This window comes from Eptesicus fuscus, chromosome 13 (assembly GCF_027574615.1).
Source record: "Eptesicus fuscus isolate TK198812 chromosome 13, DD_ASM_mEF_20220401, whole genome shotgun sequence".
Lineage (NCBI taxonomy): Eukaryota > Metazoa > Chordata > Mammalia > Chiroptera > Vespertilionidae > Eptesicus > Eptesicus fuscus.
Genome location: NC_072485.1, coordinates 295,722 through 309,412, shown reverse-complemented (window position 1 = coordinate 309,412; position 13,691 = coordinate 295,722). Strand labels below are relative to the sequence as shown.

Genomic DNA, 13,691 nt, shown 5'->3' with positions numbered 1-13,691 from the left:
GATGCAAGCACATAGTAGGTGTGCAAGGGCTGTGTTCTGGATGGCCGGCTCACCCCGGGAGAGACGGGGATGGACAGTTATCCAAACAGACAATGAACACACAAGCAGGACCAACAGCGGCAGGTCTCAAGTCACCACTAAATCCACTCAATCTCCCCCGCCCCCCCCCCCCACCCCCACCCTCAGCCGGGCCTTCCGCGAAGGGAGCGCGCGTCCACCTCCCGGTCCCCGTGCCGCGGCGCCTCTGCGCTCCGTCCTCCCGGCCACGAGGTGCCCCCAGACCCCGCTCCTCCGCGGAGCCTCCGTCCCTCTTCCCGCGGCTCCCGCTTCCGGGACCGGCCGCACGCAGCGTAGCCCCCGCGGGTCCCTGTCGCCGGTCAGGTAACCGCGGCCGCGGGCGCGGGGAGGCGGGCAGCGGCCTGGGCCCCGGAGGAGGCGCCTCCTCCGCCCTGGGCGCCGGGGTGGATGCCTGGCGTGGGCGCGGGGGGGGGGGGGGGGGGGGAGGGCGTCCGCCCGTCGCCGGTGCCCGCCCAGCGCCCTCCGCCCGATCGGCCCCCGGGGACGGGGCGGGGGCCCCTGATCTCTCCCGCTTCCCGGGACGTGGAAAGCTGAACCGGGGATGGAGGGGCTTGCCGAGGACACAGATGGAGTGTGGCTGCCATTTGCACGGCCTGTTCTTTCCCTGGGGTTTGTACAAGGGCTGCTGTTCCCGCTGCTCGGCCAGGGATTAGGGTTCAGGGAGGAGGACCCTGAAAATAAACGGGCAGATCCGGGGCGCCGAGCCGGTGCGGGCGCGCGGACGGAGCGGACATCCCGGCTCCGCTCGGAAGACGCGCCTGACGCGGCGCAGTGTAGCTCAGCCCGGCCGAACTGGAGCCTTACCCTTTTCTCTCTTCTCAATGTCCATTTAAAACTGCCAGTTCCATGCGACATTCACTGTGATTACATGGCGTGCCCCGGAAACGGATGCACACGCAGGTCCGTAGATCCTTCTGAGTTGTGAGGGTGAGCTGAGTGTGTTGGTTTCCGCGCACAGTGTAGTGTTCAGACTTCACACAATCCACCGGGTGACCCACTGAGTCTCGTGCCCCTGGCACAAACCTGTTAGACCATTCCTGGCTGTGTGCCTGTGCGGTGCCTCACACCGTGACTGTTTGTAACCCCCGTTTGTGCTGCTCAATCCCTTCACTTTTCACCCAGCCCGCCAACACACTTTCCCTCCGCCACCCGCATCTTTGAGTCTGTTTGTTTTTTTGCTGTTGTTCATTTATTGTGTTCTTTAGATTCCACATATAAGTGAAATCATATGGTATTGCACTCTTCCTCTCCCCCCCCCCCCTCAACTGAGGCTCAAGAGGTTAAAGATTTACCCACAGACTCTTATTGGCCACTCAGAGACCAAATTGGAACTCAAGTCTATGATTGACACCTACTGTTTTCTTGAATAGAAATCTGATTGTAGACGAAAGCGGTACAGAATGAAGCTTTCTCTGGAAGGCATTCTTGGGAGTGGCTTGTGTATTAAAGTGTTTTGGTCCACAGATACTGTTTTACTTGTCAGAGTAGGATGAAGCAGTAAGTGTAGCCATGCAGAAAATTCCTGCTGAGAGGAGACAGATATATAAAATGTTTTTGACATTTTCACTTGTACTTTAATAGAGGAGCTAATCCTATATAATAAAAGAGTAATATGCAAATTGACCGCACCTCCACTACACCCACAAGCCACGCCCACCGGACAATCAGGAGTGAGTATGCAAATTAACCCAACCAAGATGGCTGCGGCCACGGAGAGAGCAGGAGGCTTGGGTTTCCCTGGCAATGGAGGAAGCCAAGCTTTCCGCCTGCCCTGGCCTGCCTTGGCCTCCACTCAAAGGCTACAAAGTTTCAATTATAGAAGATAAATAAATCCCAACAAAAATGGCTGCGGCCACGGAGCGAGCAGGAGGCTTGGCTCTGTTCAAGGCTACAAAGTTTCACTTATAGAAGATAAATAAACCCCAGATACCAGGGCTTCCGCTTGGGTCGCCGGGGGCCGTGGCCAGCCTGCAAACCACCACAAGCTCCTCACCCAGGCCACCCCACCCCGCAAGGGAACCCCCACCCTGATCCGGGACACCCTTCAAGGGCAAACCAGCTGGCCCCCACCCGTGCACCAGGCCTCTATCCTATCTAATCCTTTCTAATAAAAGAATAATATGCAAATTGACCATCACTCCAACACACAACATGGCTGCCCCCATGTGATCAAAGATGACTGCTCCCATGTGGACACAAGATGGCTGCCACAAGATGGCTAGCAGGAGAGGGCAGTTGGGAGGGACTAGGCCTGCAAGGGAGGGCAGTTGGGGGATGATCAGGCTGGCAGGCAGAAGCAGTTAAAGGCAATCAGGAAGACAGGCAGGCAAGCAGTTGGGAGCCAGCAGTCCTGGATTGTGAGAGAGATGTCCAGTTGCCCGTTTAGGCCTGGTCCTACCTGGATCGCGCCTAAACGGGCAGTTGGACATCCCTTGAGGGGTCCCAGATTGGAGAGGGTGCAGGCTGGGCTGAGGGACACCCCTCCCCCACCTCGTGCACGAATTTCGTGCACCGGGCCTCTAGTCTATATAATAAAAGGCTAATATGCAAATTGTCCCCTCAGGAGTTCGACTGGCCAGGAGTTCGACCACTCGCTATGATGTGCGCTGACCACCAGGGGGCGGCGCAGAATAAAGGAAGGCCCTGGCCGGCAGCCAGGGGAAGGAAGGCCCCTATCGGCCCTGATCACCGGGCAGGCCTAGGGACCCTACCTGTGCATGAAATTCATGCACCGGGCCTCTGTGAATATTAATAGCATCTTGGTTAATTTTAGAGTTTAGTCCTGTATGACTTAATTGACTCATTTACAGTCGTTCTTGTCCTGATATGTTTCTCACAGTAAAAATTCCAAACAGTGGGTTTCTGTTCCATTTTTAGTAAAATAATTGCCTTAAAGATATACATTTTAAAGATATTTTTATATCTCCACAAAAACTTTGCAATTGTACCTCAAAACCTTGCCCCCTCTTTGACTGGATTTCAGAGCAGAGTAGACCTAGAATTCCCCTCACCAAAACACCAGCACTCCATTCAGTCCTTTACTTAGGGTTGCCTCAGGCTCCCATTTGGACTGATAAGCTTGTAAGCCACATCCACATTTCAGTTGAGGTTAGTATCAGCATAAAACCACATTAAGCTGCCATGTGTCATGTGAGTTCTCACAGAGACCACAAATGGTGGGGGTGTGTTTCCATAAAGCTTCTTACTGGGGTTTTGACATGTGAACACATTATCTAAATCCTGTCTTATGTTACATGCTAGTGGCCTGGTGCATGGGATTCGTGCACTGGTGGGGGGTGTGGCCTGTGGGGATCGGCCCGCTGTGGGAGCGCCGCTCATCCCAGTCAGCTGAGTGGCTGTGGACCCGCCCTCTGAGCGGCCGCTCTCTGGTCCGGCATCTTCCCTGGAGCTGGGGCACTCACCTCTCCAGGGGACCTGGTCGGGACCGGGCCCAGGGACAATAGCGCTGAGAGGTGGCAGAGTAGGCCTCAGTCCTGCGGCAGCCACGAACCTGCCTCCCAGCCTCCGGGGTCGACACTGCGTGGCGTGAAGACGTCCAGAGGAGGAGGTCGGGGGAGGAGGCGACGTTCACAGCGCAGGTTCCTGTCCGTCGGCCCAGGGTTCAGAGCGGGAGCAGCCGCTCACCTGGTCAGCCGAGCAGCATTCTCACTGTGGGAGCACACTGACCACCAGGGAGCAGCTCCTGCCTTGAGCATCTGCCCCCTGGTGGTCAGTGTGTGTCATAGCGACTGGTCGACCGGTCATTCTGGTCGTTCCGCTGTTCGGTCGCTGGGCTTTTATTATATAGGATATTGCGTGACGTTATTCCCATGGTCAGTCATCACTGGAGGTTGTTACTGACATTTACTGATCGTAACAGTGTGTTACAGTAGACCGTCTGCTAACTCACGATGCAGTGCCTGGTGTTCCGGCTACAGCTTGTACCAGTTGCAACATGTTATCTTTTAAAATATTTTTTATTGATTTCAGAGAGGGAGAGGGAGAGAGAGATTGAAACATCAGTGATGAGAGAGAATCATTAATGGGCTGCCTCCTGCATGCCCCCTACTGGGGATCAAACCCACAACCTGGGCATGTGCCCCCAACTGGGAATTAAACCATGACCTCCTGGTTCATAGGTCAATGCTCAACCACTGAGCCATGCCAGCCAGGTCCAACATGATATCTTTGAGGAACATGGAATCAGAAATCCAGCCACACTTAAATAGGAGATGCTTGGATATGTATCTAAGGAAGCAGTGCTTCCGTGAAGGCAGCATCTTTGTACTCTGCTGTCGTGGAAATGAAGATTATACTCAGCTGAGCCCAGAGCTGTCTGCTTAGGTGCGTCCTTTGTGTTTCTGATGTCGGTCTCTTCACGCAGGATGGCATTAGCCCTGTGTCTGCAGGTGCTGGGCAGCCTGGGGGGCTGGCTCTCCCTCTACATTTCTTGCTGCCACGTGAATAAGCACCGAAGCTATGAGTGGAGCTGCCGGCTGGTCACACTCGCCCACGGAGTCCTCGCTATAGGCCTCTCAGCGTACATTGGCTTCATTGACGGCCCTTGGCCTTTCACCTACCCAGGTAGGTGGGAGACAGGATTTTTCCCTCAGGGATTTATAATTTGGGGGTAATCTTAGAAGGATAGGACTTTTTCCCCCAGAGAATTTGTACAATATAAAAGAATATTGAAAATAATTTCCATTATCATTTCTATTAGGGGCTTTATTGTTAGCTGTGATGTTGTATATGTCACCTATTGTTTCTGCTTTTCATAACTCTCTACCTTTAAAACACACTTAAAATGCTTGTTATAATGTAATACGTCAAAATGTACAAAACAAGAAGCCAGTATCAACATCTTCCACCTCTTCCCCAAACAGACACAAATGGGCGGTATTATACACACTTATTGGTAACCTGCAATTTTTACTTGATTGTATATTCAAAAGATATCATCTTTCCATGTATATGGATATAGAGCTTCCCTTTCCTTTTAATTATTAGATAACATTGTGCTCTATGCATTTGCCATCACTTATTTAACCAATGCCTCATAATTTGGGGCAGCTGTGTTTTTCAGCTGCTAGATGTATAAGTGTTACTTTCTTAGAACACAAAAATCGTGCCCCCTGTATGAGTTTGCTGGGGCTGCCAGAACAAAACGCGATAGACTGGGCAGCGTCAGCAGCAGGGGTTCCTTTTCTCGTGGTTTCAGAGAACGGGGTCCACGATGAGGGCGTTGGCCGGTTTGCTTTCTCCTGTGGCTTCGCTCCTTCGCAGATGGCTGCCTTCTTGCTGTGCCTTCCCATGGTCTTCCCTTTTGTGGGTGTCTGTCCTGATCTCCTGGTATTATAAGGTCACCAATCACATTGGGTTAGGGCCCACCACTAATGGTCCTGTTTTAAGTTAGTCACCTCTTTAAAGGTCCTGTCTCCCATTCTGAGGTCCTGGGGGTTAGGGCTTCAGTATATGAATTTTGGGATGACATAATTTGGTCTATAAGTCCCCTACAATAAGATTTTTAAAAACACCTTAGATTCTTTTCTTTAAATTTTCTTAGATTTCTATATTGAACTTCTGAGTTTCCTTCCAAACTGTCAAACTGATATGAAAGCAACTTTTAAGCTTTGTGTTGTGTCCATGAAGGTTCTTAATGGATTTGAACATGTCAGATCCTGGCACCCTATTTTCCTGGATATGGAACACACTCATTTCTGGGGTTCTCTCCAAAGTCCACTTTTAAGATGGGTTAGGGTCACCAGTGTCCAGCACTCTCAGTACATTCTGAAATTTATATGACATTCAGGACAGGCCAATTAAAAGCTTTGGGAACAGAATTTTAGCTGGGGGGAAAAAAGGAAAGAAAAGAAACTGTGTAGGATTTTATTTTATTTATTTTTTTATTATTTAATAAATCTTTATTGTTCAGATTACAATTGTTTCTCATTTTCCCCCCCCATATCTCCCCACCACCCGGTTCCCTCCCCACCTCTGCCCTTACCTCCCCCCGCTGTCCTCATGCATAGGTGTATGATTTTTGTCCAATCTCTTCCTGTACCCCCCACACAGACACCCCTTTCTGCCTGAGAATTATCAATCCACTCCCATTCTATGCCTCTGATTCTCTGATTCTATTATGTTCACCAGTTATTCTGTTCCTCAGATTTTTAATTCACTTGACTTTTAGATTCACTTGTTGATAGATATGTATTTGTTGTTCATAATTTTTATCTTTCTTCTTCTTTTTCCTCTTTTTAAAGAATACCTTTCAGCATTTCATATAATACTGGTTTGGTGGTGATGAACTCCTTTAGCTTTTTCTTATCTGTGAAGCTCTTTATCTGCCCTTCAATTCTGAATGATAGCTTTGCTGGGTAGAGTAATCTTGGTTGTAGGTTCTTGCTATTCATCACTTTGAATATTTCTTGCCACTCTCGTCCTGGCCTGCATAGTTTCTGTTGAGAAATTAGCTGATAATCGTATGGGTGCTCCCTTGTAGGTAACTAACTGTTTTTCTCTTGCTGCTTTTAATATTCTCTCTTTGTCTTTTGCCCTTGGCATTTTAATTATGATGTGTCTTGGTGTGGTCCTCTTTGGATTCCTTTTGTTTGGGGTTCTGTGTGCTTCCTGGACTTGTAAGTCTATTTCTTTCACCAGGTGGGGGAAGTTTTCTGTCATTATTTCTTCAAATAGGTTTTCAGCATCTTGCTCTCTCTCTTCTTCTGGCACCCCCATAATTCTGATGTTGGTACACTTGAAGTTGTCCCAGAGGCTCCTTACACTATCTTCAACTTTCTGAATTCTCTTCTCTTCTTGCTTCTCTGGAGGAGTGTCCTTTGCCTCTTTGTATTCCAAATCTTTGAGTTGATTCTTGCGATCCTCTAGTCTGCTGTTGGGTCTCTGTATAATATTTTTTATCTCAGTCAGTGTATGTTTAATTTCTAGTTGGTCCTTTTTCATATCCTCGAGGGTCTCATTAAATTTATCGGCCTTTTCCATGAAATTCTTGAAAAACCTTATAACTGTGGTTTTGAACTCTATGTCCAGTCATTTGTTCTCCTCCATTTCTTTCGTTTGGGATCTGTTTCCTTGCCTCCTCATTTTCACTGCTTCCCTGAGTTGGTAGGGTGGCTTTGTGTACTAGGTGTCCTATTGGTTCAATGGGTCAGCCTCCCAGTTACCTGAGGTGGACACTCTTGGTGTACCCTTGTGTACTGTGTGCCCCCCAGCAGGAGCTACAGCAAGAACTACAGTTTTCTCCTCTTTGCTTGGGTGGTTTTGGAGCAGTCTGACTGGAGCTGCAGTTTATTTGGTTAAGCTGCCACAGAACAGGCCATTTATATGCAAAAGCCGCTGTGTGGAGCCTGGGCGGGTTTGTAGAATGTGCGGGGCGGGGTCTCAGGGCGTCACTAGGCTGGGGCGTAGCAAACGGCAATGGCTGCCATGAGCCCTCTCTGCTGTTCTGTGTTTCCAAGTCCCCGCGTCCTGCGCTCCAGCGCAGTAAACACTGATTGCTGGGCGCACCTCTGCAGAAAAGTCACTCTCACTTTCTGACCCGATGGCCGACAGTCCAGCTTCTCCCCGTAGGCATCTGGGTCCCCCATGTGTCCCCAGAAACTGGATTTCAGAGTGATCAGGAGCTTGTCTCCCTGCGGGTTGAAGAAAAGCCGCGCGCCCTGTCGCCCTCCAACAACCCGCTTTGAGCGCCTCCGTACCTCAGCTTTTCAGCGTTTGTGCTCCTTTCTCTCCTTAGTTGTAAATCTACCACTTAGCCAGCTTTCCCGTGGTTCTGGGTGGTAGACATTTTGTCTTTTAGTTGTATTTTTGAAATTGTTGTGTGAGGCAGCAGATTAGTTGTTTAACTTTGCCGCCATCTTGGTTCCTCGAACTGTGTAGGATTTTAATTGCAAGAACAAAATAACTCGATTTTATGCTGCTGCAGAGAGGGTTCTGAAGTCATTGCTGGTGCCCAGACCCCGTACTGAGAGGTCTGCTTCATCAGAACAGCACTCTGGGCCTGGAACATTGTTTGGTTTGATAAAGACGAAGTTTTCAGATTTCCTTAGGCTGTCATTTAAAAGCATGTAATTACCATTGTTTTTTTAAAAATATCTTTTTATTGATTTCAGAGAAGGGAGAGGGAGAGATTGAAACATCAATGATGAGAATCACTTATTGGCTGCCTCCTGCACGCCCCCCACTGGAGATTGAGCCCACCACCCGGGCATGTGCCCTTGACCGGAATCAAACCCCAGACCCTTCAGTCTGCAGGCCGACGCTCTATCCACTGAGCCAAACAGGCCAGGGCTCTATTATTTTTTATTTCAATATTTTAAAAAGGATTGAGAGACAGTAACCTAGGGTCCCTGTGTGAGGCAGCACAATCGCCAGCCGCTCAATTTGTTTCTGTCTTGGTTTGTTTCAGGCTCACCCAATACCCCTCTGCAGGTGCACGTCCTGTGTCTCACCTTGGGCTACTTCATCTTCGACTTGGGCTGGTGCATCTATTTCCAGTCCGAGGGTGCCCTGGTGCTGGCACACCACACCCTGAGCATCCTGGGCATCGCCACGGCCCTGGTGCTGGGAGAGTCGGGCACAGAGGTCAACGCAGTCCTCTTTGGAAGTGAGGTTACCAACCCCTTGCTGCAGCTGCGCTGGTTTCTCCGCGAAACAGGGCACTACCACAGCTTCGCTGGCGACGTGGCGGACTTCCTCTTCGTGGCCCTGTTCACGGGAGTGAGGATTGGCTTAGGAGCTCGACTCCTTTTCTGCGAAATGGCCTCACCCAAGCCCAGGTGGTTCATGAAGGCTGGGGGGGTAGCCATGTATGCTGTGTCGTGGTGCTTCATGTTAAGCATCTGGCGCTTTGCCTGGAGGAAAAGCATCAAGAAGTACCATGCCTGGAGAAGCAGGTGGGGCGAGGAGCCGCAACGGAAACATAATGGGCACCTCAGGGCGCACTAGCCGACCTTACCGGCCTGATGGATCGGGCTGTTAGCCGAGGGACCCAGGTTGGACGTACGGCTGTCACGGAGTCACGCTTGTCTAACAAACGCAGGTTTCAGAAAAAGGGCTCCGCTTATCCATCAGCGTCCACGTGGAGCACAGGCCAGTATAAAGCCTGACTCCTGCGTGTGCCGTGGAGAGGGCAGGCTAGTGAGTTTGAATGAACCCGGACCGCATTCCTTCCTGTTTGTGCTGACTGTGGTCCCGCGGGTCCTGGGCAGCTGGATGTTCCTTCATAGCTCAGAGAGGAACCCGGAGAAGAGGGGCGCTACTTCGTCCTTATGTCTTCGAGGAGTGACTGTTTCAACAAACACTACCGTTTTCCGTGTAGCAATTTAAACGAATCCCGCCATTTACTACAAAGGGGGTGCCTGTTAGGGAGACTCATGCCTTTGGCATTCTGAGCATTGGATCAGAGAACGGCATCTGCTTACTAACCGAAGGGGAAGTGCGGTGAGGGGCGGAACTGTGGCTGTGGGGTGGGTTACTGGTTTAGCCTCCCTGTACCAACTAGGTTGGGGTCCCCAAGGCTACCTTTGGGTTTGATATTTGGTGAGAGGACCCAGCATGTAGCTGTCCTCATAGTTCTGATTTAGCTGAGCGCAGAGGTACAAAGAAAGAGCAACAAGAGGAGAAGGTGCCCAGGGCAGATCCAGGGCGAGCCCAGGCCCAAACGTCCGAGTCCTTGCCCAGTGGCAGCACACGGGCTATGCCGATTCCTCCAGCCATGGTTTGTGACAGTGTGTGACCTGTCTGCCAAGGAAGCCCACGCGAGACTCAGGTTTCCTTGGGGCTGGCCACGGAGGCAGCCTTTGGCTGGCACGCAGCAAAGTTCCTGACGGCCAGGAGGGAAGTCGGTGCTCAGCATAAACCGTGTTGTTTGCACAGTGAGCCAGTCTGATTGGTTCATGGAGCTCTTCCCAAATCCGTGTTCCCAGATGCCAGCCAAGGGCCAGCCTTCCGAAGGACAGCAGCTCCGGCCTTCTGTGTTCACTCTTCTGCTCAAAATCCCCAGAGCTGGGGCTTGGGTGAGAGGTGGAGGAGGTGTGGGCATGCTTACCCAGTCCTGCTGTCTGGGTTCTGCTCCACCAGGGAAAATGCCCCTGGTCAGGGTTGTGCATTGAAGTCCTGGGCATGAGCAACTGTGATGATTGCACAGGATTTCCCATGTGGACTCCACTGGACTTGAGGGAGACGGAGTTCCGTCTGCAGGTCTGCTGTGCTTAATGCGAACTAGAACCAAAGACCAAAGCGCGTAGTGGCCTCAGGGCGGCAAGTCTAAGTTTTCATTTCGGATACATCCCCTTTCGGTCCTCTTACTATTTTTCCTCTTCTCTGGAAGAGGTACCGCCATCCGTGGACAACATATTATGACAAGGCCAGTCTAGGAAGGAACAACAACAAAATTAGTGCGATAGTCTTTAATTTCACCCAGGAAAAGCAAGAATGTAAACTTAGAAGGAGAAGTTTGGAATCAAGAATGCCTGTGTTCTTTACAGAATGTGGCTCCTCCCTGGCCAACTCATTGGGGCAGGTCACTGATTTATTCTTTGCCTCTGTGCAAATCCTGCTGTGAATGAATGAAATGCCCCATTGTGCATGTCATAGAGACATTATGTAGCATTTCTTTAATGCAGGGCTTTTATGGGGGAAAAAGGCATTATTTATTTATATCTTTGCTATTTGTTTATTTGTTTGTTATTTAGATCAGTGGTGATGGATTAGCTGTTGGTGAGAAAGTGTATAGGGCTAGTGAAGTCAAGGCTGACGGTCAGTGGGAAGTTTCAGCTCATCCGAGGTCACTGATCATAATAACCTCATGAGGCTCTTGAAAATGCATGTCACTGGCCACACCGGGCAGAGTGCTTGGACCCACATACAGTCATCTCTGCTCCATGGAAAGCAGCTTTAAAGGCTTGTTCACAGTGCATCTTTTAACATGGTTGTCATTTGGTTAGCGTTTTGCTGGACATGGAAACAATCTGACAGTGATACCTCTATCTCTTTCTTTTCTCTGGGATCACAATCCCTAAAATGTTGGCCAGTTTCTTTCTAACAAAATTATGGTCAAAGTCGAGTGCTGGGAGTGCTGACTTCAGCAAAAGCCTAGCAGCAAGTGGCAGGGAGCAGGAGCTTTCGGAAGAAAAGAAGCTGGCTCTTCAGGTGTGGCCCCGCAACCTGCTCCAGACCAGACACAGCAGGCTGCATCTGCTGCCAGTTCCTTCCCCCTCACTCCCCAGAAGTGAAGGGATGGGGATTGCAGATCTTGCTGCTTTGGGGTACTCTCCTGTGAATGTATGTAGGTCTTTGAAATTTGAGAAACCTAAAGAATGATAAGGGAAAGAGAATCCCTCATCTCAGCTTATCTTGTTGTTGTAACTAATAAATGTGAAGGAAACCGAGAGAAAAGTGTGAAATGAAGATGACCACTTAAGATGCTGAGGACACGAAGGGCTATTAACATGTGGCATGGTTGGGTGTAATGAAGTGCTCATTTGCATTTGGATTACTGTGTGATAATTAGCACTGCTCAAGAGGGCTTACATTTCAACACGATTTGTACTGTTTTACAAAAATAAACCACTTTTTACCCATCCAGAGTTTGCTTTATATTTTTGTTGTGGTTTTGCCAAGAGGTTTGAAAAAAAGTCTTAGGCCTGTAGATGAAACACCTCCCACCTGCTGCTTCTCATCGCCCATCCCTGGTGTTCTTTACTTCCGGGGCAGCAATCTACATACAGAAAACAGTGTGGCAGAAGAGAGAGGAAGAATGTAATTTCTTTGTTATTTTGCCCCATTTGGGTAGTTGCCTTGAAAATAACAGAGTGGGCTCCCTGAGAACAGTGCCCCGCTGTCTTCAGAACTGGACTCCCACTGCCCACAACAGTGCTAAGAGGCGGTGCTCAGTGAGCGCGTTGAGAGAACGGATGAGATGAGAATGCAGTTGAGAGTAAGCGCATTGCACAACCTTGGCGACCATGCACCAGGAACTGGGTCACCACAGTTCTCTTTCTAGGTAAGGAACTAGTGACACGGGAGTGTGACGGGATTTCTGAAGGGATTCTATAGATGGAGCATTCAGAACAGTCTAGAGCGGTGGTTCCCAACCTTCTCTTGGACATACCTCACCTAAGCACTCTAACATCCTGATGCCCTGTGACATATAATTCTCATTAAAAAAGTGAACTCCTATTCACGTGCAGGAAGCCTAAAAATTAACTTGGTCTAAGCAAGCTTCCAAAGAGCATGGTATCCATGAAAGAGAAAAATAAAAGAACAAAAGGACAGTGTAAGTACTGAGGAAGAAACCACTAAGAAATTGTTAAAAAAATAATATGAAGTGATATAAAAAATGTCAAATTTTCAAAACATTTAACAGAGAACTGAAATGCACAAATAAGTCACAATATATACTTATATACTGTATATGAGGCCCCTAGAACAATAAGAAATGCAAAATATTTACTGTTAATAACTCATTTTTGAATTGATCCCCTTAAAAATCAAATTGCCCCCCTGTGGGCATGTGCCTCACGCTGGGACCCACTGAGCTACCAACACCTGTAAAGCAGCTCTCAGGGACATTGCTGCCATCGGGGCTTTGTGGGTGAACAGAGGTCCATCATTAAAAAGAACAGTTCTGGAATGGATGAATGACTGGCTTAACTGAGTCCTTTGCTGTCTTCTGAAACTTTCCCACAGCAAGAGCCTTCTTTGCTCCAGCTAGAACTGTGGGCCTGTTTAACTTTGGAAAGATCTTGAAAGCAGTCTGCCAAGAGGTTTTGTATGCAAGGAAAAGGAGGTGAATCAGGAAACTTTCCCAGTTTGTTTTATTCCCGAAGCTCAATAGTGAGGCATTCTTGAAGGAAAGAAAGAAACTCATTTTTAAAATGCATGATTTGATGAGTCATTGGGACAACTATAAAATTATTAGGACAGGGCAAAAAAAAGATACATATTTAGTATGTGTGAGAAAGATATAAGTTTGGGAATAAGTTTGCATTTTGGTCATTGTATATTGATGGATGGAACTCTTTCTAGTTATATGTAGAAAATAATTAAGCATCTTGAGGACAGAATTATCATGCTACCAGCAGGTGGTGATGTATCCTGGTTTGATCATTCAGAAAGTGGCTTAGAACCCTAACTCGCTTCTATTCTTTCCCAAAATAAACATTACAAAATAGCTGGCTGTGCCCCGAGTGTAAAAAAGATCAAGCAATAAAGAGTCATCTCTGGCCTCTGTTTATCTTTTCCATTTTGTTTTTTAACCCTTCTAAATTTTTTTTAATAAAGTAAAATCCATTAAGAACAAGTAATAAACACATACAAGAAATTATCCTAAAAAGGTAACATGCAAATTGACCGTCACACCCATGCACAAGATGGCCACCCCCATGTGATCACAAGATGGCTGCCCCCATGTGGTCATAAGATGGCTGCTACAAGATGGCCAGCAGGGGAGGGCAGCTATGGGCAATCAGGCCAGCAGGGGAGGGCAGTTAGGGGTGACCAGGCCAGCAGGGGAGGGCAGTTAGGAGCGACCAAGCCAGTGAGGGAGTGAGGGAGGGGCAGTTGGGAGCAACTAAGCCAGTAGGGGAGGG

The 13,691-nt window shown here is 49.0% G+C and overlaps 1 protein-coding gene across 1 annotated transcript; it reads left to right on the top strand.

Moving 5' to 3' along the window:
- The first annotated feature begins 363 nt into the window (after window positions 1-363).
- On the top strand, window positions 364-11,672 carry TLCD5 (TLC domain containing 5). The gene is made up of 3 exons (XM_054725603.1): window positions 364-381; window positions 4,463-4,662; window positions 8,507-11,672. The coding sequence occupies exons 2-3, from the start codon at window positions 4,464-4,466 to the stop codon at window positions 9,043-9,045; spliced, it is 738 nt and encodes a 245-aa protein (XP_054581578.1). The 5' UTR covers window positions 364-381; window position 4,463; the 3' UTR covers window positions 9,046-11,672.
- Window positions 11,673-13,691: the final 2,019 nt, after the last annotated feature.

Coding starts and splice junctions, on each gene's coding strand:
- TLCD5 (XM_054725603.1), top strand. CDS start 4,464: ATGGCATTAGCCCTGTGTCTGCAGGTGCTGGGCAGCCTGGGGGGCTGG. Junction 4,663..8,506: donor TTGGCCTTTCACCTACCCAG/GTAGGTGGGAGA, acceptor GGTTTGTTTCAG/GCTCACCCAATACCCCTCTG.